The 25,379-nt window shown below is 44.1% G+C and overlaps 1 protein-coding gene across 27 annotated transcripts in view; it reads left to right on the forward strand.

The window, feature by feature from the left end:
- ABI2 (abl interactor 2) overlaps nt 1-15,832 on the forward strand; it is a 136,059-nt gene extending 120,227 nt beyond the window's left edge. For 7 of the 27 annotated variants that reach the window (XM_082260756.1, XM_082260744.1, XM_082260757.1 and 4 more), the window contains 3 exons: nt 5,663-5,749; nt 13,426-13,599; nt 14,109-15,829. In XM_082260756.1, coding sequence (XP_082116882.1) covers nt 5,663-5,749; nt 13,426-13,599; nt 14,109-14,284 — 437 coding nt within the window. In that variant the 3' untranslated portion in view covers nt 14,285-15,829. Of the gene's footprint in view, nt 1-5,662; nt 5,750-13,425; nt 13,600-14,108 lie in introns of all 27 variants that reach the window. The other 20 variants (XM_082260753.1, XM_082260754.1, XM_082260752.1 and 17 more) reach the window with 5 other exon arrangements.
- The last annotated feature ends 9,547 nt before the right edge of the window (nt 15,833-25,379 follow it).

The raw sequence follows: 25,379 nt of genomic DNA on the forward strand, positions 1-25,379 counted from the left end.
CAGAAAATACCTTGGAGTGTTTGCTTTCCATAAGGGGGGTATTTTGTGGGTGTTTCCACTGTCCTGGTGTTCCAGGGCCTCCAAAAATGTGAACGTGCTACTACTAAAGTAATGACATGGATAGTAACACTTCCTTGGTTTAACCATGAACGGTCCCACTGGGGAAAAGGAATGGTACATTTTTGTTTTTTACATATGGATTCCCTTAAACACTTTAGTCAACTGAAAAAAAAATGTTTAAAAATTAACTTTGGTTTTTAAATGGAGCCTAATGCATCAGATTATAGCCCACTATAAAAGATAAAGTAAAACCAGCGTTTAGTTCAGAAATTTCCCCTATTATACTTTTTTTGCCATGAAGATGCCCTCAGTCACATATCCAGCAACATTCAACTCACTTCTGCCCAAGTAATTCTGAATCCTCCTCCAACCTGTGACTGGACAATAATAAGAGAAGCAGCACAGTAACCAGAGCTAATTTCTCTGTCCATTTGCTTTCTCCTCTTATTAGCATGCTTCTTTTCAGCGCATTCATTGATTGTGCTGCTTATTCTTCTGATACTCTTAATACTGCATATCGGGTCAAATTCAGGTACTCACAATTATTTAATTTGTAAAATTCACTTAATAATGTGTTAATGATTACAGAGCTGCATTTATATCTATATTATATCTGTCTTTTATATCTACCTGGAGCTCAACTTTAATTCTTTGAATGCTATTCGCCCACGTGTACATTCAGTTTGTGAACCCAATCTGATTGTCACTGCTATATTACTTTAAACTTGACTATGATCTGGTCTAAGTTTAAATATGCTTTGCACGGATGTTTTAATATTTACATTTCAGAGGTTCAAAATGGAAAAGGTGAAACCAAAAACAAAGTAATCTGATTCTTTTAGGGTGCATGCTGCCATTTTCAACTGGTCCCAAGCACAGTTCGGCCCCTTGGGCTGGTTTCTTTGTGTAATTTGAATACTCTGAACCATGCTTGGGCTCAGTTAAATGTACTACACCTGGGACCACTTGGAAGAGGTGGTCCCGAGCACAATTCACTTGTGGTCCGGTACAGTTTGCTTCAGTGTTGAGTGAAAATCGTGCCAAAGCACAGAACTCTCCATAGATCCCAATGTACTGAAGCCCTTGATCCCTGGTCATCTTTACAGTTCAGCGGGGGGAGTGGGAAAAATTGTATTTCGGTGAGGTTCAGTTTAACTGGTCCCCTTAAACTGGCCAAATTTCGAACCATGTATGGGCAGGCTGATTGAACCCAAGTCAGTCCATTTATTGATTTGGGTACAACTATCCTTTTGGATATTTATACATGTGATTACTGCCAGTGGCTAATGTACATATAGCGAGAATAGCCCTGCGGGAGGCATTCCCCTGTTAGCACTAAATGTGTTGACGGCAAAATCTAGCAATTTTTCTGTCTTTCCACCACTAAAGAAAATCTATGGCCTACTTTAGGATATAGTGTAACCAGCCCCTGACAAGAGACATAGGAGGGAGCAAACAGGAGGTTGTAGATAGCTGGAGGCCATGGACACATCACATTAATCATCTATTTTTTAGACATTCATATAGTATTGTAAATTGAAACATCAGGCAAATAGTTTTATAGTTTTGAATAGGGGTAGACCAATTGCGCAGACTCTTGCACTACATAGTGGATTAATGTCTTTACAGGCATTAAACTGCCAAATTCTTTCTCAAAGGATTTGGGAAAAAACTTTTCAGAACATAGGTTAGTGTAGTGAAATATTTCAGACTGTTTTCTTTGAAACTTCGGGGAAGGTCCGATAATGAAAGTAGAATTCTGGGTAACTTTTCCTGTATTCCTGTAAAGAGTGAACAAGAATTAGAACATCGGTCAGCTTATTACTGCAATACATATCCACCTGGGAATATTTGACACACAAGAAAATTAAGCAACATATTCATAAAGGAGATACAGACGACAAAAACCTGGAGGTTTTAACCATCCTTTACCCTACTATTGTTTTGCTGATTTTTTTTTTTTTTTGTTATGTTTTGCTTGCCATTTACACAACAGAAAGGAACCATAATGTTCCCAATGAGGATACAAAGAGCAAAAAAAAAAAAAAAATACGACAGCCCTTTTAGGACTTTTTCACACTAAATGTGGTGTCTGGTGTTTTCCTGTATCAGATCAACAATGGTCACTGCAAGGGCACAGTTTTCTGTGTGCCCTGTTAACACTGCCATGGAGCCCCTAGGTGCCAAGCACTGCGAAGGCTCCACGTACTATCTGATTTTACACCCTTTAGCTGAGCTGCGGTGCATAGAGATTTTATTTTTATTTTTTTTATTTCAGGTACTTGTATAGCACCATCAATTTACACAGTGCTCAGCATAAGCAAAGGTCCTGAACTCTCATTTATACATACACATACTAAGGTCAGTTCAGACAAGAGTCATTTAACCTAACAGAATGTCTTTGGAGTGTGGGAGGAAACTGGAGTAATCAAAGGAAACCCACGCAGGCACAGAGAGAGCATGCAAACTCCAGGCAGGTAGACAATTGGAAGTTTGTTGTCATACAGCTGGACATACTACTCGTATGTATCTCTTTGGCATTCATGTATACAAGAACCATATAAAACAGAACAAAAAACAAATGAAAATAGTGTAAACTCCCTAAATGTAGTAATTAATTTTAAAGGTTAAAGAATAAATTCACTTTTGGCCCCTTTCACACAGAGATACGTTTGACACAGGATACGTTTGATGAACTCCACTTGCTCAGCGGGGATTGCTCTGCTGATCCCCGATGAGCAGGCAGATGACTGGTCCGTCTCCGCTCACTGTGCAGAGACGGACCTATCAGAGTCCCGCTCACCCTGAGTTTTTCTTCCGATCTGCCAGACGGATGGAAAATAGGACCACCATTCGTCTTGAGTTGCCGTAAAGGATCGGATAGAAGCGGGTCATGTCCACTGACATCCGCCACTCCATAGGGCTAAATGGAGGGTCCAATCAGGTCTGCCTGAAAAACTGACAGGGGACATGATCAAACAGCCCATGTAAAGGGGCCTTAGAAAAAAAAAATGTACATGATTTTGCAGGTGAAAAAAATAGCATTTTTATTTTTCACAAGAGCCTGAAAAGCTTTGCACCTCCAATCAGCAGACTGGGGGTGCAGTCGCAGGCTCTTACACTGTCCTTCTGTAGGTTTGTGCCCATATTCTCATACAGCTTTTTGTTACAAAGCTAGAGGAATAATGAATAAATTATGAGCTTTGCTGATCAGTGCGCTTGCAGCCAATTCAAACTACAAGCACATCTGCCGCAGTGGTGGCTGAGACTTGTAGTTCATTCACAGAATCCTGAATGTCCTCAAACAAAAGTATTGTTTTCGTTGGAAGTGACTGCTGAATAGTCAGTGTGATTGTACCCTTTAGTAGTCCTGTACTCCCACATATAGGTTTATGGCCCATTCACTTATTTGCACTTCAAATCTGTGCCAACAGAAATATGGAGGCTGTCAGGACTGAACTCCTGAAAATGCTAATTGCCTGGCAGGCTTGCTGGACACCCTGGTATTTCTGCGTTACTGGAACATGTATGCAACCAGTGAAGTCAGAACTCTTGCTACTTGCATCCAGGTTGTGGGCCATTGACTCAGGAGCTGTACTTGTTCTGTGGATCTTGTTCTGCACTCCTGTGACCTGTTTTCAGCTGACAGCAGGCTGAAGCCCGCTGTCGGCTGACATCACAGAGCTGGTCCAGGCTTGGGAAAGATCCCAACCATATGGTCAGGATCTGCCCACGTGCCTCAACTGGTGAGCCGCTGAGAGCCTGAGCTCATGCCCCCTCCACAGCCCAGCCTTCCAGTTAACGTGGGGGGACAGAGCAGAGATTCAGTGACAGTCACCAGCCTTCTACTCAGGGAGCTGTGAGAACCAAGCAATGATGGGGGCTTGATCACTCGGTTCTAGGTGTTGGTGCTGGCAGGGGACAGATGCTGCATCCACCTAGGTAAGTATGGTTCCAAAAAATATAAAATAAATAATCCATACTTTTAACTACATTTTTCCCAACACATTGCACCACAAAACACAGTGGTGCCTTACCATGCGTTGTGATGCACTGCAACTCATGTGCGTTTGAGATGCATTTGAGAACACATCTTCATAATGCTGCAGCATTAAAGTGGGCAGGGCACTGCAAGTAAAAATGCAGCAGTATGGAAATTTGTGGTTTTAAGGTGCGTTACATGCCTAATGTGACACAAGGCACCAAAACACAGTGAAACATGTTGCTGTAGGGCTGGTCTCTGTAATTGTGGAGGGCGGTACTTGAGTGCCTCTATGAACTCTACAACCATTGGTACAGATAACTATCACTGGGGGAAAAAAAAAGTACAGATTAATGTACACTTTTTTTTCCCCCCTTTTAAACTTTAAATGAGCAAAAAGCAGCCACAGGGATGTGCTTCATTTGTCAAATACCTTTTACGACAAGATAATTATATAGGCAGGTTTTTCTGTTCAAAAAATCTCAGCATGTGCATGCTATAATTTGCCACCGATGGTCAGATCTCTTAGTCTATCCATATACAGCATGTCCTGTTTACTAGTAAAGAATTCCAAAATTTCCGGATTTCAGTGAAGGCGGGTTGTATATGTGGTTAAATGCTTTTCCCCTTTAGGTTTTACCACCGTACCTGTAATATATGAAGACTTTGTTAAAGCTTAGCTACTGTCATCAACAGAGGGAGCATCACTTGGTTCACAGATCACCAGTTAGCTGCCTCACCAAGCTCTGTCCCATGAAATCTGTGTAGAATGAGGCAGTTTTGCTATATGCTTACTGAATATACCGGTTTTAGTAATAAGCCACCCTCTAGTAACTATTTAATAATCAAGTCGGGGGGGGGGGCAGTTAGTAGATACAGGCATACCCCACTTTTAAGTACACAATGGGACCAGAGCATGCATGTAAAACGAAAATGTACTTAAAGTGAAGCAATAACTTTTTTCACTTCTCAATGCATGTAAATACACTAGCTCTATAGGAAATCTTGGTCAGCTTGACATGGCACTGCTCCCAAACCATAAGTGACAAGGACACTAAACTTGGGGAGCATGTTAAGGGAAAGCAGGACTATGACATGGTAGATTACCTAGGCAAGCTGGCCAACCACAAAATAGGATATTTTGTAGTCCTGAGTCCCCTCTTGGTGCTCCCTAAGTTTGGTATCCCTGTCACTTATGGTTTGGGAGTAGTGCCATGTCAAGCTGACCAAGATTTCCCATAGATGCCAATGTTCTAAATCGGGAGTAGTGCGATGCCAAGCTGACCAAGCTGTGTCCGTACTTGCGAGGGTACGTAAAACAGGGTATGCCTGTACTTGAAAAAGCTGGGTCTGATGAAATTTTGCATCAGGTTGAAAATCTGCAGAAATTACACATTGTGCTACGGAGTATATACAGTAGTTTTTATTTCTTTACAAATCATTTTAGGAGAAGTATACGTTCTATAAATATATATACTTTAACTATAATAGTTTTCTTGCAGTTCAGATAATGCAATTCCAATACCTGGATGGGTTAATATCTTCAATAAAGTTATGTTCGTTTGTAATTAACACACCTCTGTAAGCTGTCTATACTAATAATGTCTCCTTTCCTCACAGTATCACATGCTCCTCCTCCCCCTTCTATACTACAGGTAACTCCACAGTTACCTCTGATGGGATTTGTGGCGAGAGTTCAAGAAAACAGTAAGTTTGTGTGCAGATAGTCTGCTAAAAATTTAGTCTGTACAACTGCTAAAAAAAATTGTTACTTTAGACCGGCCTTAAATGGATCGTATCTTAAGGAATTCAGCAGGGACCGGCCGAGATACCCCTACCCTACCCTACCCTACCCTGTGGTTGCAGGAAAGAAAATCATTCCACCTTTGACTGGCCTTAGAGGCAGCCTGATTTTTTTTTTTTTTTTTCTAAAAGGGGATTCTTTGTGGTAACAAGATGTGTACAAAAAGTTTATCAATCCTAGTCTGTACTTTTTTTTTTCTGTGCTTTTACATTAATTGACATAATAAAGAAGGAATTCCCCTATAATAATGCAGCATATTGCAAATTTATTATATTGCAACCTACCAGACCTTGGATGTGCTGTGGCATTGATTTTCTCTTTTCATGCCAAGAAAAGTAAATTTTGTCAAGTCCAGTGTAGGTAACGTTGTTTGAATTGACAAAAAAAAGAGTAAACCTACTAGTCCCTAAAATCCACCATATAGTGGAGATGAAAGCAGAAGTATTTGAAGTCCAGCCTGTGTGGTAACTATAGCTCCTTCCATGGATACAGTGAATATATGGGTTCATTTACTAAAGCTAGAGAGGGCAAAAATAGTCACAATTTTGCAGCGAAACCAATCCACTCCTAACCTCAGCTTGTTTAATTTGGCTTTAGCAATAAAACCTGGAAGCTGATTGGTTTCTCTGCAGAATTGTGACAAATTTTGCCCCCTCTAGCTTTAGTAAATAAACCCCAATAGGGCATTAGCATAATATATGCAGGAATACCAGGTCAAAATAATGCAGCCACCACATCGAAGGATGAGTAAGCTGTACAATAGGAAATGTTTTTCACTTTCGTTTATTGACGGACACAGCTCCTGATCTTCTTAACCATTGGGTTATATTGCCCCCTACAGGAGTAGGACACTAGGCAGAAAAAAAGTTTGGCTATGCCTATGGACAGTATACTCCCTCTCTGCTATTGGTACTCCAGTTTTTTTTTTTTTTTCTGCCCAGTCAGTAGTAAGGACCTAGTTCCTTGCTGGGATCTCTGGTCCTGACAATTTTTTTCTCCTGGATTTTTTCCTGTGAGAGCAATCAACTGCCGGACTGGGTGACGGGCTTAATAATCTAGATCCAGTGGTCACTCCAGTCTGGCCAGTCAGCTCCACGCTAGGTTGGCTGCGACATAGCCCCACTGGACGGGACCTGGCCTGCGAGTTAAACGCCTCGCAAGGTCGCATATGACCGGGGTCTAGGCTCAAGTTGCAGTGTTCCTCCTGGCCGAAAGCCCCCCCATTTCGATGGTGAGGAGGTCCTGTCTAGAGCAGTGCCCGCCTGGTTCCTGCTTTGCTGAGTAACTGTCCCCCCCTCTCCCCATGAAGGGTTTTGGGGTGGACGTGGGCCCCTCCATGGGACTGTCGGACCCCTGAGTTCACCTCCTTCCTGTTAGGCACCCCCCCTTATCGGTCCAGTGGTCCTTCATCCGTTCCACCCCCCCCCCTTCACTGACGCTGGCAGGGTTCGTACGGTCCTGGAAATCCTGGAAAAGTCATGGAATTTTTAGATGACACTTTCCAGGCCTGGGAAAGTCATGGAGAATTAGTAAACCCCACTAGGTTTTGGAAAAGTCATGGAATATGAGAACTGTGGAGGAGCGGGAAGCGGATGCTTAATGATTTTTTTGTTTATTTTATTCCCTAATGATTTTATTGCCACATACTGTATTTACATCAGTGTAACCTTCCGGGTCCGCGGTATGTGCTTACTGTCACTGGCCAGCAGCCGAGGATCAGGCAGCGGGGAGGGCCGGCCGCGGTTTGCCTGAAGACTGTGACTGGCCAGCAGCAGCAACAGCCGGGAGATTACAACCATTTAGGCAGCGGAAGTGTCACTGGAGGGAGGGCGGACCGGCCACATGAACGTGATGACGCGGAAGGGGGCGGTAACCGTTTCGGGGAGATGATGGCTACAGCGGGCGGAGAGGAAGGTGAGCGGTGTGGAGTACGGGGAGATCATGGCTACAGCGGGCGGAGATGAGCGGTGTGGAGTACGGGGAGATGATGGCTACAGCGGGCAAAGGTGAGCGGTGTGGAATACGGGGAGATGATGGCTACAGCGGGCGGAGAGGAAGGTGAGCGTTGTCGAGCACGGGGAGATTGACACTGGATCAGCATGCAGGGATACACAGCTTTATGGCTACAGCAGGGCAGAGAGGTGAGGAAGGTGAACGGCTGTTTGGTAGTGGGATGGGAGTTAGTTGCTGGATGGTGGTCTGTCAGTGGAGGGGCAGGGGTTCATTACTGGTGGGGGGGGGGCTGGGAGTGGGGAGTTGGGGGTCTCGTGGGAGGGGGGCTGCAGTTGTGTGCATTAGTTGGGGCTGTTTAGTAGTGGGATGGGAGTTGCTGGATGGTGGTCTGTCAGTGGAGGGGCAGGGGTTCATTACTGGTCAGTGGGGGGGGGGGGGGGGGGCAGGGGTTCTTGCTACAGCTGCAAGCAGGAGCACCCATTTACTGTTCTTTCTCCAAGAGTAAGTGCCGCATTTGTGCATTAGATCTGTGCCATCCATACCAGTCCGCCTGCACTTCATGACTGTGGCTTGGGCCTAAAAGATTAAGTGTTGCATTTTGTGCATCTGACTGTCTGTGCCAGCCTGAACCTCCATCATGACTGCCTGAACTGATGCTTTATCCCCAAGCAGGAGCGGCCATTAATCTTTCTCCAGTTACAGTATATTGGTCAAATTACAACTGGGGTAACACAATTTCAGCTAAAGTTAGTGTGTTCACAGTGTTACAGCAATGCCAGGGAAATGCAGCTTTAAAAATGTATGGCTTCATGACGAAAAGTATGAGAGGTGGCTGGAGAAAGATCAGGACCCGGGACCTGCTAAATGTACAGCGTGTCATAAAACGTTTGACATTTCGAACATGGGAGAGAAGACATGGATTTTCTTCTTATTTAACATGTATACAGACATTTCATGAAACATTAGGTCATAAATATTTACGTAAAGTCATGGAATTTTATTGGTGAAAATGTGTATGAACCCTGCGCTGGGTCTGTGGGGTGGCCTGGTTAAACGCCTAGGGTGGGGGCAGGGTGCTGTGCTGGCGGGGGGGGGGTGCATCGCCGGGTGATCAGGGGGGGCGGGGCTGTACTTGGTAGGGGCTCCTGTCAGGGCCCCCCCTTCCTGCCTGTGCCATTTTCTGAGGCCTAGGGATCGCTCCTGGGTCCCTAGGAGCCTCGTGGTATCGCCATTTTCTTGTAGCCGGTGTGCCTAATACACAGCGGCCATGTGTATGTAGTCTGCCATCCGTTTTTCAGTGGTTTTCCATAGATAATAGCAGCGGCCATGACAGTGGAGCCCTCTGGGTGGTGATTTTGGTGGTGGGAGCCCCTCCTCATCCCTTGGTGCTGACTCCTGGATCTTTTCATTTCCTGATCGCAGTTCATGCAGTGCAGATTCTCCTGGTAGCTGTGGTGCCTGGTTTCTGCGGGGTGGGGAGTCTGGTGGGGTCCTCTCCCTCTCTACTGAGGATCGATTGGTGCTCTGTGGCTGGCAACCGGGTGGGCTGCCAGAGTGGTGGTTGTCCCTTAGAAGTGTTGTACACTTTTTTGTGGGGTCCCTCTGGTGACTCATGGAATCTTTGGGAGCACATCTCCCCACCTGATACCCTCTCTGAGGCTGCGGGGCCCTCCGGGTTCCATCCATTGATGCACTAACGGCAGTCCTGGAGACCTTGGTTTTCCTGGGTGGAGGTGGCTTTTGGGCGATGGGCTGGCAAAAAGCGCCCCCCAGCCTTCCCCTGCCTCATCTCATTAGATCCTGAATTGGATTCGGCCTCTGCGGACGTGGGTCACCCTGCTGGGTCTGCGACTGCGTCCTTATTTCTCAGATAGTGAGGAGGATTCCTCCACTTCTGCAACCACGTACAAAAAGACGCTGGTGGACGCACTGATTCTAGCTGTGCGTGAGACACGCACTCACTTCTGCAACCACGTACAAAAAGACGCTGGTGGACACACTGATTCTAGCTGTGCGTGAGACACACGCACTCACTTCTGCAACCACGTACAAAAAGACGCTGGTGGATGCACTGATTGTAGCTGTGCGTGAGACCTTAAAGATGGAGGGTGAAGCTGCGACGGAGGCGCAGGTTCCTTTTGGCATTCACATGCCATTCAGCGCGGAAAAGGTGTTCCCTTTCCCCTCCTATTTTGGAGAAATCCTATTTAGGGGTCCCTAAAAGCAATTTTGCTCGGTGATACCCCTATGAGGAGTCCCTTTTTAAGAAGTGGACTGTTCCACCGGTAGTGGACCCTCCGGTTTCCAGATTGAACAGGGCAATCATGATTCCCGTTGAAGAGTTCCTGGCCTTTAAGGACCCGACTGACAGGAAAGCGGAGGCTGTGGCCCACAGTAGTACATTCTGGCTGGTTCGGCACTGAGGCCGATATTCACCATTGCCTTGGTGTCGCATGACTGACCGAATGGGCTAGGCTTTTGCGCCATGACCTGGAGGGGGAGTAGCTCCCCCCTGCATTTGCGGAGCGGGCGGACCAGCTGGTCCAGGAGGCTGCAGTTTATCTGTGATGTCTCTTTTGATGCGGCTCCCCTAGTGGCTCAGCTCTGTTTCGGCAGTGGCCCTTCAGTGTGTCTTTTGGCTAAAATGCTGATCTGCGGACCAGACTTCTAAAGAGGCCTTGACTGATCTTCCCTTTCAAGGAGATCACCTGTTTGGTGCTACCATGATCATTATCACAGTGATAAGGTGGTTCTTCGCCCCTTTCTGTCGTCCCTTCCTCTGATTTTTAACTTAAATGAAGACGTGTTGCCTTCCCTGTGTCCTAGGCCAAAACATCCGAAGAAAATTGCTTTGCATGCCATGGATATGGTCCGGGCGATTAGGGTGTACCTGGCAGCTACTGGGTCTTTTAGGAAATCGAACTCACTATTTGTGCTTACGGATGGGCCTCAAAGGGTTGTCCGCTTCCTTTGCGACCATTTCCAGATGGATCAGATGGATGGTAATTCAGGCTTCTTCCATTAAGGGTCGAGTTCCTTCTTTCCCTGTCAAGGCACACTCTACTCGGGCACTCAGTGCCTCCAGGGCCTTCCAAGGCAAGGCGGCCACCTGGTCGTCGGTGCACACTTTCACAAAGTTCTATAAAGTGGATGTGTTGGCATTTGCGGATGCTTCCTTGGCTGCAAGGTTTTGCAGGCTGCTGTTTAGAGGACCTGGTCCTCTTTGAGGGTGTAATGTTTTTCAGGTGAGCTCCAGTTGTTTTGGTTAAAATCCTGTTTACCTGGTTGGCTACTGTTTAACCTTGGGAATTTATTTTTCGCTGCTCCCACATCTGATGTTTAACACTGCGATGTCCCAATGGTTATGAAGATCAGAAGCTGTGTCTGTCAATGAGCGAAAGAGAAAATTTGATTTTTTACTTACCGTAACATCCATTTCTCTGATGTTCATTGACGGACACAGCACCCACCCCTCTGTGGAGTTGCAATTCTTATGACACTGCTTGTAACTAAACTGAGTACCTATAGCAGAGAGAGGGAGTATACTCACTGGGACTGCCCATAGGCCTAGCCAGTCTTTTTCTTCCTAGTGTCCTACTCCTGTATGGGGCAGTATAACCCAATGGTTAAGAACAGTAGCTGTGTCTGTCAATAAACATTAGAGAAATGGATTTTACGTTAAGTCAAAAATCCCATTTTTTTATTTTTTTTTAATTTAGATACACGGTAGAAAGGAATAGTTTCCATTTTATTGTTATTACTAGATTAAGATGTCCCATAGTGCTGTAGAATAACGCAGTGCTGTTTTTAGTATGGTTTACACTCCAAAGCAAAAAGATAATTATTAAAAAGACTTTTAATAAAGAGTGAATTGAATATGTATTTTATAATTATCTGGAACCATATAGTTTGAGGCAGAATGGTATGTTAGAGAAATAAATGATTTTATAATTATCTGGTGTTCATATCTTTCACTAATCCTATATATGTAACGCAAAGTACTTAATTGCATTTTACTTAGCAAGTAAAATGTGTTGTCATATTATTAATTTTGAATTTAGTTTGCCATTTAAAGTTTTATACTGATGTTTTGTTTTTATTTTACAATGTATATACATTTTTTTAAAGAAATGAACATGTAATATAGGATTCCCCCTTTGACACAGGATGCATACAACATGGTGGCTGTTAAAGTGGCTGTAAACCCCCCTGTACTGTTTTTACCTATAGGTAAGTCTATAATAAGGCTTACCTATAGGTATTGTAAATATCTTCTAATCTTCTAATCTTGCACTGTTTAGGAAATATTTACATTGCATGCAGCCAATGACATCGGCGCATGCGCTCTGAAGGAATGGGCTCCTGTGCCGTTTTTTCAGAGCCCTGTGCCCTGACCAGTGGCGCCGTGAGGGAAGTCAATGCGGTTCCGGCCAGTAGCACAGCCGGAGTCCACAGACCCGGAAGGAAGACAGGCGAATATGGATTCAGCCTCCAGTGGGGACAATGGGGGCTTTGTTTGCAGGTAAGTGTTACATAATGTGCTAGTTGCATTGCCTCTTTTCTGTATGCCTAAAAGGAAGCTAGTTCCTATGGTGGCATAACATGCTGCTGGGCGTGACCTGTGCTGGGCTGTTTGTGCACATAGCTCAACCCTGGCCCCCAATCCCTCTTCACAGGAAATGACTAACGGCAGCAGAAGCCAATGGCCAAGCTTGTGAGAGCAGAGAGAAGAGCTTCAGATGGGCACAGCACTGGATCAATGTAGGACTTGGTGTTTTAGGGAAGGGGGGTCCATAGCAGCAACTGGAAGGTTTATCTTATTGCAAAGAATGCATTAAGGTAACCTAAAACCCCTTTTGACTTAACTACTTTAAAGTGACTGTAAATGATCACCTTTTAAAACAACCTATTCAGATATAATATATATGTATATATATATATATATATATATATATGTATATATATATATATATAAGAAATTATAATTACCTTGTTTTTTTTTAATTACTGATCACATTCCCTCTGTTCTCAGCTGCATAAGCGGGGGGGAGCAACAATACACTGATCTTCCCAATGAATAGCTGTGCAGCAGGGGCATGTCAGGACAAGTCTGATCATTGAAGGAGAGCAGGCTGAGTTCCCAGCACAGCTAGAGAACTGACCACACTGTGCTCTCCTGCTTAGTCTGGTCAGTGTTTAATAGGAAAGCAAGGGGACAGGCAGGAACACCAGGGATTTCACATAAAGGAAGCAATACAAAGAGGACAGGATACTTTCTCATACAAGTACATGATTCAGCAGGCACATTTTAGGAATATGAAGTCTTGGGGTAACCTTTCGTCTACTTGGTGCCTGTTTTAATCCTGTAATGCCTGTGCCACAACTAAAAGCATGGGCATGCCTGCCAAAGGTGAGGGGGGCAGTGAAAACCCAGGTCAGTCGCTTATTTTATTATATCTATAATTACCAATCAGGTTTTCATTTTCACATTCTTAAGGAATAAAAAACAAAATATGATTTGTCACAATGAAAACAGCTTTACTTTACAGCTTTTTCTTCCCGTTTTGTTGTCTTAAGCTTATAAATGAGTACCTTAACATGCACCCTTTTTGCTTTGTGTTTTAAGTTTCAGAAACTCCACCTCCACCACCCCCTGCAGAAGAACCAGTATTTGATGAATCTCCTCCCCCACCCCCACCTCCAGAAGATTATGAAGAGGAGGAAGCTGCAGTAGTAGAGTATAGTGACCCATATGCTGAGGAAGACCCTCCATGGGCACCTAGAAACTACTTAGAGAAAGGTAATGGTGTAACCTATTTGTTCTTGCAACCATTCCTGTTACACAGGCCTTTATATGTGCCAAATGTGGTGGTCCATTCATACTGTGTTATAGCTAATCATTTTCAATCAAATAATGTGGAAACAATGATGCATTGTTGCCTTTGGGAGAAACTCTTGTAAGTTTATCCTACCAGTAAGGCATTAAACTCTATAAAAGCCTATGTGTCCACGTACACATGAGCTTTTAGCATCGTTTAGGAGCTGCTGCAGTTAGGGGAGGTACAACCTCCCTCTCCTTAACCTGGAAGAATTGCGTTTAGGATACGATCGTTTTGACTGCGGAGAGATTAGCGACGTTTTGGTTTTTCCTGCGGCCGGCAGTCAACATAGGCTTTGTGTACAAGAACCCTAAAACAGATTTTAAATCTGAAATGGTAAAATAGTGTCAACTGCAAACTGTTACAGACTGTTTCCTGATGGATACAAGGTATGCTGTTTAGCCTGTTAATATCTTCCTCTTTCTTCCAGTTGTGGCAATTTACGATTATACAAAGGACAAAGAAGATGAGCTGTCCTTTCAAGAAGGAGCTATCATATATGTTATTAAGAAGAATGATGATGGCTGGTACGAGGGTGTCATGAATGGCGTGACGGGTCTTTTCCCAGGCAACTACGTGGAGTCAATCATGCACTATTCTGAATGATGACAGGACCCTGCAACAATTCCTTCTTTCACCAGAACCTTTGGGGCTTTCCAGATTTACATGAGCCCCTGGGGGGCCACATTTATAAACTGAAGGAGATCATTGTCATTTGAGCCATTTAAGTTTTGTTCATTTTTCTTTCTTATTAAAAGAAATAGTGATACAAGTTGTTTGAACAAAAGTGATCTTCCTGCTGCTAAAGTGCAGTTTTGGGTTAGTGGAATTTGTTGGTTGGACTCGAGATGTCTTAAATCTACAAAAGGTCTATGACATTACATTTATGAGCCCTATTTCACCCTTATCCCTGTCTACCTGATGGTCACAAGTATCCGACTAGCCTAAAAGTATTTGATTTTTATCAGTTTCTTCCTGTGTCACGTATGTAATGAGTTAATCCTTCTTGCAGTTTGCCAGGTCCTGTAAACTGTTCCACAGCTGCACTAGAAGCAGATTGATGCTAGCTGATTTCAAACTTTAGCTGATGATGGATTTTTATCCATTTATATTGCAGATTAAGGTTGTTTTGTTTACTGTGTAAAGCACCAAAGAAACCTTTTTAAGAAGAAACGTAGAGAAACTGTTTATCATGAACATCCAAACAGGAAAAAATATGCACAGCTATAGTAGTGTAGAGATACAATAAAGAAAAAAAAGTTTATACTGTTATGGTGAGTGTACCAACAGCCTTCAGTGTTCAATGCAACAGTTAACAAAATGCCTAGTATACAATTTACTGTTAAGAAACCCCAAAGACTTTTACTGACTATAGCCATTTATAATATTGACAGTCTTAATATGAGCAAGTATTTTTCATGTTTACCCATGAAATCCATCTTTTGCTTCATTTGCTAATATACAGTTCAATATGTTTATGAATGGACACATGAGCAAGCCTTTGAACTGCCACTTGTGTGTTTTTATTCCAGTTCCCAATAAATCTGAATATCATATAGTAATGACCATTAAGTCTTATCTGTGGTACAAGACTATGACTGAATAGATTTCACTGTGTGTCAAGCCATTCAGTGGCACCAGGGGCATGTTAGAGACAATCAAAAAGATGTGGCCACGTAAGCTGGTGACCTAAAGTTGGCACTTGGTACATCTTGCTGGTGGTTTGCAGTCTAGTTGCGAACTCAGGAACTGTTTGTTTACCCTTCCCTAAAATAAAATGACAATAATAGCACATGGTTATGCTGACTTTAAATGTTATTATTCATTGTACTGCATTAACTGTGGCTAGAGGCCTCTTGATTGCTTTGTACTAATGCTTGCTATTATAAAGAAACGGTTTCTTGCAAACCTCTTGTATATAATGTGATTTCCCTTACAATAAATCTATCCAGATCATGGCGTCTCCAGATTAGTGGATATACTCTACCTGATTTTCTCTATCAGTGCGACAGAGCATTGCTAGCAGTAATTGGGTAGGTCAAAGACCAACTTAATGGTAGAACACAATTTTATTTATTTATTTTGTAAACTTCAGGAAACCCTTGTTTATTTAATTGTTTACAAATTAAATAACTTGGTACCTTTGCATCCTTTGTGAATAGGAGGCCTAAATACTATGAAAACTGCCCAAAAGGGATTTCAAAGGGATACTACAGTTTTTCAGTGTTACCATTTCATGGAAAACATTTATCAGGTTTTATTTTAATCTAGGTTTCATTATTATTCGTGTTGCTTTTGGGCATTAAGAGCTCAAATTTTTGGACCTAAACAGATATAGCTTTGAATGATCGTATTGAAAATTGTCATTTCTTTCGTTCGTTAGACACAACTCCTGATTATTCTTGACCATTGGGTTATACTGTAAAATGAGGGTAAATATTGCGCTCAACAATGATATTCACAAAAAGTGCTTAAGTGCATATATATATATATATGTATAAAATACATATATAAAGACTGGTATAAAAGATCCAACAATGCTTAAAACCATTAGTAGCTAAAAACCACAAAATGGATAAAAGCACAAAACCAGCTCATATGCATAAATATAAATAAATAAAGTCCTTAAAGTGCTTATAAATCAAGGTGATTAAATAGTTAATCGCAGCAATGTTTCAAAGCGTAGACTTGATAGAAGTGATGTGAAACCTTCACCTCCACACCTTCACCCAGTGCTTTTATTAAGTACTCCTTACCAGAAGGATATGACCCCTTGATTATAGGGGGTTGCAATCGGCATTAGTATCCACAATAACTCCAGGCCATCCTTGACACTGTCTTCTCACCAACAGAGGGATGTGACCAGGTATTAATGGAACTCCGATTTAAAGGACATCCAAATGCAAATAGAAAGAAGACTCCAATAGTGCAGTATGCCAGTAGAACGACAATTTAATGATAAAATTGCACTTACTCCATATCGCACAAACAGTCCGCCTTCTATAGCAATCACAATAACGATAAGTTTGGTGAATGGAACGCCGCTCCACGCCTGCGTTCCGCCAACCCGGAAGTCTACGGTCTCACGCTCCCGACACACGTTTCGTAGACTCCCGGGTTGGCGGAACGCAGGCGTGGAGCGGCGTTCCATTCACCAAACCTATCGTTATTGTGATTGCTATAGACGGCGGACTGTTTGTGCAATATGGAGTAAGTGCAATTTTATCATTAAATTGTCGTTCTACTGGCATACTGCACTATTGGAGTCTTCTTTCTATTTGCATTTGGATGTCCTTTAAATCGGAGTTCCATTAATACCTGGTCACATCCCTCTGTTGGTGAGAAGACAGTGTCAAAGATGGCCTGGAGTTATTGTGGATACTAATGCTGATTGCGACCCCCTATAATCAAGGGGTCATATCCTTCTGGTAAGGAGTATTTAATAAGAGCACTGGGTGAAGGTGTGGAGGTGAAGGTTTCACATCACTTCTATCAAGTCTACGCTTTTAAACATTGCTACGATTAACTATTTAATCACCTTGATTTTTAAGCACTTTAAGGACTTTATTTATATTTATGCATATGAGCTGGTTTTGTGCTTTTATTCATTTTTGTGGTTTTTAGCTACTAATGGTTTTAAGCATTGTTGGATCTTTTATACCAGTCTTTATATATGTATTATATATTTATGCACTTAAGCACTTTTTGTGAATATCATTGTTGAGCGCAATATTTACCCTCATTTTACATTTACTACGTTGTATACGTTTTTGTTTGCTGCTTGCAGTGTGGAAGAGATTCCCACAAATCACATATTCACACTTAATTATTTATTTAATTTATATTTCACAATTTATAGAAAGGGATAGCACAGCACTAATTAGTGCATTTTGTGCAATCAATATCCATTTGCGCAGTTCATTTTGGTACATCACCATTTTTTCTTACATTGGGTTATACTGCCTCTACAGGAATAGAACACTAGGCAGGAAAAAGCTTGCCTACGCCTATGGGTAGTCCCAGGGGGTATACACCCACTCTTAGCTATAGGCAGTCAGTTTTTTTCTGCCTAGTCAGGAGTAAGGACCTAGTTCCTTGCTGGGATCTCTGATCCTTGCAATTTTTTCATTTTAAATGGAATTTTGTTTTCCTTTTATTTTGTTCCTGTGAGAACTACAATCAAGTGCCAGACTGGGCGACGAACTGGTTAACCTAGATCCTTAGGGTCCCCCCCAGTCCAGCCAGCGATCGCCTGCAGATTGCAGCTTCACGCTAGGTCGGCAGCGACAACATAACCCCACTGGACGGGGGCTAGCCTGCGAGTTAAACTCCACGAGTCTCGGGAGGACGCATACGAACTGGCTTCGGTCTGAGTCGCAGTGTTTTCTTCTGGCCGACAGCACCCATATTACGATGGAGCTGTGTCCTGTCCAGAGCGTTGCCCACCCTGTTCCTGTTGTGGTAAGTAGCTGTCCCCCAACTACCCCTGGAGGATTTTGGGGTGGACGTGGACCCCCCCCCAGCCCCTCTAAAATTTTGGTCACTGTGGGTCTTTCTGCCCCCCTCCCAGGTGAGGTGATGAGCTGGCTTTTCCACAAGCTCTTAAGGGGGGCTGGTTGGAGTTGCTGCTGACCGGGTTTTCCTGGTGCACAACGGGGGTTAAGCAGGGTTCCCTGCCACCCTGGGGGTTAGTATTTAGAGCAGGGATGTTCATTGGGCTGGAGGAGTGGATGTTTTTACAATTTGCGGGTCTGCATCTTACGCAGCCGGATCCGGCCAAAAATGTGAGGTGGCCCCTGTGAGGATGGCTGAAGCCTCTGCCTCCTTTTTGGGCATCCGTCTTCCCCTCTGCTGCCCCTTTGTGGCCGGCTCTGCTGGGGCACACGTTCTGGTGGCCGGGCGCCCTTTAAAAATTCAGGCCGCGGCTTGTGGCCTACTAGACCATGCGGCCGAGTCGGGCTCCGCCATTGGGACGGCCCCAGTGCGTGTAGCTGAAGCCCCCATTCTTCCTTTGGGCATCTGCCGGCTAAGGATCCGTGCAATTGCGGCCTGGCCCCCACAAAATATTAGGCTGCGGCCTGCTGGGCCATGTGGTCATCTTAGCACCTCCCTTGGACCGGTTGGCGATGTGGGGGCGCTTCATTTTTAATAACAGTCTTGCCACCATTATAGTGTGGGGCACCTGGCTTGTTATAGTGAGGGTACCCTGCCTGCGCGTCCACCTCACGGCAGGTGGCCCCCTTTTTAAGGGGGCTATATCCTATTATGTCCTCTATGGAGGGCTCGGAGGGCGACCCCCTTGTTTTTTTGCGGGGTCCAGTAGGTGGCCCATTTGTATACCCTTGGCTGGCATCCCCTTTGCAGGATCACAGTTGGCGGCCTCCCCTGACTTATGTTTTCGGGGTGAGCTCAGTATATAGTGACACTACTGGGTCTGTGTCCACACACCCTGAGTGCTGAGATAGTGAGGATGATTCCTCTGCTCCTCCATCTACGCATGAAAAGACGCTGGTGGATGCGCTGATTGTATCAGTGTGTGAAACTTTAAAGATGAAAGATGCGGCTGATGCTGCGTCAGAGGGGCCGGTCCCTTTTGGCACCCCACCGGCCCTCCAAGGCGGCGAGGGTGTTCCCCTTTCTCGCTTACTTTGATACGCTGAAATAGGTGCTGGTGAATGCACAGTTTTACTGTTTGTGTCAGTGGGTGAAACTTTAAAGATGGTGGTTGCGGCTTATGCCGCGTTGGAGGCATCGGTTCCTTTTGGCACCCACAGGCCCTCCAAAGCGCAGAGCGTGTTCTTCTTTCCACTTAGCTTGACAACATTGTCACAAACAGTGGGGTTGTCTAAAACGCAGTGGTTGCTAGGCGTTTTTTTGCTTGTGGTATCCTTATGAGGATTTACTGCATAATGGGTGGACGGTCCCACCTGTAGTGGAGGCTGGTTTCCAGGTCAAATTAGTTACCTTCATTCCGGTTGAGGAGTCCACGATCTTTACAGATTTAATAAGAGGGCTGATGCTCTGGCCCAACATATGTGCACTGTGGCTAGTTCAGCAATTAGGCTAGTAATTGCTATTGCCCTGGTGTTGCGAACGCTGACCTAGTGGGCGAAGCTTTTATGTTGGAACAAGGAGGGAGAATAATTGCCCCCTGTCTTTGGGAGCTGGCGAACCGTTTGGTCTAGGGGCTACAGTTTTTTTTTATGTGATGCCTTTTTAAATGCGGCTTCTTTCTGGTTCTAAACTGTATCAGCAGTGGTCCTTCAGGGTATTGTCTAGCTAAAATGCTAGCCTGTGGACTAGACTTCTAAGACCTTATCTGGTCTCCCTCTTGTAGGGGGTCGCCTGTTTTGAGCTTCCTTGGATGACGACATTAAGGGTCTGACAGGGGAAAGGGTACTCTTCTTACGCAGGCTACCAAGGACAAGGAGCCCAGTTGTAGATGCCATTCTCCTCGGCTCCAAAGCGGCCTTTTTGTCTCTCGGGATCCCCAGATTCTGGATCAAAAGTCAGGGCCTCCACCAGAGGTTCCAAAAGGACCTGGTCTGGCAAGCCATGAGCGCGCTCTTCCAGACCTCCGAACATGGCTGCCTCTGCATGAAGGGGTGATCTCACCCATATCTGGGTTGGGAGGGGGACATCTTCCCTGGTTTTGCTAGATCCATGGACCTTCCTGGTACAGGTCAATTGGGTCCACGAAGGTATTCGGTCAGGCTACGAGATCGAGTTCGGTCTTGTCTTCTTTAAAGGTTTTTTTCCATTCCAACCTGCACTTGTCCCCAGATCACTTAGGGAGTCTCTTTGGGGCAGTGCAAGACTTATTTCAAGAGGTGATTGTTCCTTTTAACAGGCCCCAGGAAGGAAGGCAGGCAAGGTGCATCCAATTCTGGACCTCAAGGCGCTAAGCTGCTATGTGCGAGTACAGAAGGTTCTGCATGGAGTCCATTCACATGGTAGTGGCGTCCCTACTTCAGGGGAATTTCTTCTTGCTTTTTTCGACATCAAGGATGCCTACCTGCACATTCTAATTTGTGCTGGTCGCCAGCGCTTCCTCCGTTTTGCCATGGACGAAGCGCATTATCAGTTTGTGCCACTGACCTTGGCCCCGGTGCTGGCATTTTTTTTGAGTCAGCGGGGGGATTGCTGTACTGGAGGGATGATGGACTACTGGAGATTGTCTGCTCTTATGGACTACTGGAAATTGCTCTGTGAACTCTGAGGGAGTTTGGTGGGATCCTGAACATTCAGGTGTTTGCTTTGGTTCTGTCCGCAAAAAATGGCCTATCTGGGTCTGACTTTGGACTCTGCCTCAGCCAGAGTGTTTCTTCCTCAGGAAAAACTGCAGACCTTACAGGAGGCAATTACGCTTCTGTTGTTCAGCTGACGGTCATCTTTCGGGGCTTTCATGCGCGTGCTGGGCCTGATGGTGTCCACCCTCGAGACGGTCTGTTTGCACAGTTCCACACAAGGTCTCTGCTAAACAGATTCTGGTGAAATGGGTCAAGGATCCACGGTCTCGAAGTGGCTTCGCTGTCTTGCACAGACAGGGAAAATCCTTCTCCTCCTGTACTGGAGGGTTGTCTCCACGGATGCCAGCCTGTCCGGATGGGGAGGCGTTCTCAGCACAACCGTCCTCAGGGGGTCTGGACTCTGGCAGAGCCCAGACTATCGATTTAGTGTACTGGAACTCGGCGATCAGACTTCGTCTGGCTCATTGGACAATCTTCTTCAGGGGTACAAATTCCTTTCTGACAATGCCATGGCCCTGGTCTATGTCAATCACCAAGGGGGCACAAGAAGTCCTGCCAGCTCGGTAAGTAGCCGGCATTCTAAGGTGGGCTGACTGATTCATTCCAGCCCTCTCAAACTTCTGCCAAGATTCCTGTGCAAGATTCAGGCAGAAGGGATTCCAGTCATTCTAATGGCTCCAGACTGGTCTCGCCAGTCTTGGTATGCTGATCTGGTACGGCTGGTCTCCGATGCTTCTTGGGGACTTCCTCTCAGGGAGGATCTGCTGTCCCAAGGACCAATCTTCCATCCTGCCTTACAGTCGCTGGCTTTAACGGCTTGGCTGTTGAACGCAAGGTGCTGAAGGGTGAAAGTTTGTTTGAATTGGTGACACCTATGCTGTTAAATGCTTGGAAATCTGCCTCCAGGAAGATCTACCATCGTGCGTGGAAGATGTACATTGCGTGGTGTGAGTCTCTTGGGGTTTACCCTTGCTCCTTCTCGGTGGATCGGATCTTAACTTCCCCTAATTGGGGATGGGGGGGTTGGACAAAAATTGACCTTGAGTACCATCAAAGATCAGGTATCAGGTTTTGGCGGGTTTTTTTCCCCCAACGACCTTTGGCCACCCTGGTGTGTACCTTTTCTTCAGGGTGTCCGACATTTGGTTCCTTCAGTGCAGGCCCTGGATTCTTAATGTGGTGCTTTCAGCTCTACTGAAGCTTCTCTTTAAAAATATTTGGGAGGTTTCCCTGCTTACGTTGCCCCAGAAGGTGGTCTCCTTTGGTGGCTATCATCTCTGCATGCGGGGTGTCGGCACGGATGGCGTTATCCTGTCATTCACCTTTATGGTGCTTCACAAGGATAAGGTGTTGCTTTGCCTCTGTCCGTCATTCCTTCCTAAGGTGGCCTTTGACTGTCATTTGAATGAAGACATTGCGTTGCCTTCCCTGTGTCCCAGGTCTAAACATCTGAAGAAAATTGCCTTGTGTGTCTTGGATGTGGTTCGGGCAATTGGGGTGTACCTGGCAGCTACGGAGTCTTTTTTAGGAAGTCAGGCTCTCTATTTGTGCTCACGGTCGGACCTCACAAAGGGTTGTCCGCTTCTTCTGCGACCATTTCCAGATGGATCAGATAGACTGTGGTTCAGGTCTATTGCATCAGGGGTCAGGTTCCTCCTTTCCCTGTTTAGGTGCACTCTACTAGGGTGCTTAGTGTCTCCTGGGCTTCCTCTCTTCCAGTGTCTGTGGTGCAGGTTTTGGAAGCCAGCCACCTGGTCGTTTGTGCACACTTTTACAAAGTTTTTTGTAATGTGGCTGTGTTGACATCTGGGGAATGCTTCTTTTTGCCGCAAGGTTTTGCTAGCTGCTGTTTAGAGGACCTGGTCCTCTTTGAGGGTGTTTTGTTTTTCAGGTGAGCTCCAGTTGTTTATGGTTGAGCTTGGTTACCTGGTTGGCTATGGTTAGCCTTGGGATATTTTTTTCCTGATGTTTTCCCACCCCTTAGGCTTTGGGACGTCCCAAAGGTTAAGAAAAATCGGGAGCTGTGTCAGTCAATGAATGAGAAAAGAGAAAATGGTATTTTTAACTTACCGTAAAATACACTTCTCTGAAGTTCATTGATGGACACAGCACCCACCCCTCTGTGGAGTTGGCTTTTTTCTAACACTGCTTGTAACAAAACTGAGTGCCTATAGCTGAGAGTGGGTGTATACCCCCTGGGACTGTCCATAGGTGTAGTCAAGCTTTTTCCTGCCTAGAGTCCTCCTACTATAAGGGGCAGTATAACCTAATGGTTAAGAAGAATCAGGAGCTGTGTCCGTCAATGAACATCAGAGAAATGGATTTTACAGTAAGTCAAAAATACAATTTTTCAAAAGGCTCTGGGTAGCAGTAGTCTTTTATATAAATATATGTTTGTTTATATATTTATGAACTGCCATGCCCTGGCAGTTGAAATTGGGGTTTCAGCAAACCTTAATCCTTTGCCAACTAGGTAACACATGTGCGCACAAGTTGTGTCTGTGCAAAGATTTGTGCTCACTGCGCACTCCTGGTTTCTGTGATAGGGATGCTGGCAGGAAGGGATCCTGATCATGTGACTCTCACAGCCAACCAGTGATTGAGAAGTCCACCCCTAACTTACCACCTGGCGTTAAGGCCCAGTTAAGGAATTGCTGTCGGGGTGGGAAGGGGTTAATATACCCTGTTTTAAGCATATTGTATAAATTGCATAGTTTTTTATTTCATGTAATTATCCCTCTTTGTACCTCTACATCAAAGAAACACTCTGATCCACTTGAAAACTGCTTAAGAAGGGTTTCCTGCAGTTATTGACTATGTAACCAGCAAAACGCACTAAACTACTTTGTTGGTATATAGCCTTCTCTCCTCTTGCAAAGTATCTGGGTCTTTTTTAAAGGGTCACTTGCTCATGCCTCAAGCTCGTTGAAATAGTTTGAAAGGCGAGTTCCTATCACATCATGAAAGCTGAAAATGTACCCTGTGACATATAAGGCGAGGGAAAGTTAGCATAGGCACACCAATGTGTTAATCCACATATACCTGGCAGTAAATGCATAGAAGTGCCATAAAGTGTGCCTTTATTACAGTTTATAATAGTTTCCTAAATGAAAACAGGATTATGCAAAGAGGCAATGTAAGACACAAGCTATATATAGTAAAAAAAAAGTAAGTTGTATTCAGAAGGAGTTCTGTGGTAGTTTCGTGAGTTTAATTTTTTTATTTTAAATCCTGGTTAAAACTTTTGGTTCCATTATAGTAATTTTTTTTTTTTTTTTTTTAATATAGCCGATTCATGCAGCACAATGCCAGGTTAGGAGGAGTGAAAATTGTTACATAATACTGTGGAGGTGCATCTGTTTACTGCATAAGACTGGGGTTGCTTGTATTGTGTGCAGAAGATTAAAATAACGGTGAAATGTACTAAAGATTATTTGTAATGTTTTAATTACTGTTTAATATGTGTAAAATAAGTCTTGGGAATAACATTGTCACATTTTACATTTCATTTTTTTTTTTTTTTTTTTTTAGCAATGCAATTGCAGTTTCTTAAAAGAAAAAAAATCTTTATTAATCGACCTAAAGGTCTACAAAGGTATTATTTGGAGATTGTGCCAAACAATTGCTTAATTTTCATCCTGTAACCTGACTGAAATGGTATTATGGCTGAAATGGTATTATGGAGAGCAGATTAGTTTGGCCTAGTGATTTAACACACACATACACACATATACATACATATATATATATACATATATATATATATATAATTTTAAGCATTTTATTGGGGAATGTTGAAAAAATTTGCGCTCAACATGTTACATTGGGTTAGAGTAGACAAATAATTCAAATGTACAGAAAATTGGACATGACCCGTCTTTTAATATGGTGCAGCATAACACATGGCATGTGAATTATGGTATGCTACAAAATGGTGTTGTACTACTGTAAAAATGTGTTAAGGTGCTATTCAAAATGAATGTCCCTATAAAAGCTTCACCACGGTTGGTCATTACTGTACCATGTATTACCGAGACACAAGTGTTAATCTGACCTTAAGGCCCCTTTCACATATAGGTCCGTTTGTTCGTTTTTCATCCATCTGTTGACGGATGAAAAACAGACATCAATGCATCTCTATGTAAAAAACGGATGACAATGGCTGATCATCCGTTAACAACATCCGTTTTCATTCGCTTCCGTCTGTTTTTTGAACGGACGAATGTCCTATTTTTCATCCGTCAAAAAAACTGATTGGACGAAATACAGATGTAAACGGTCCATTTTCATCCATTTTTGCATTGGTAGTGGATGTAAAAAAAATGGATGAAAAACTGATGAAAAAAACGGACAACAAACGGATGAAAAACTGATACATTTTGACGTGACTAAACTGATGAACTCAACGGACCATATGTGTGAAAAGGGCCTTAGAGTGGAACATTCACCTT

The sequence above is a fragment of the Pelophylax lessonae genome, assembly GCF_965119305.1.
Source record: "Pelophylax lessonae genome assembly, chromosome: 6".
In the NCBI taxonomy this organism is placed as follows: Eukaryota; Metazoa; Chordata; class Amphibia; order Anura; family Ranidae; genus Pelophylax; species Pelophylax lessonae.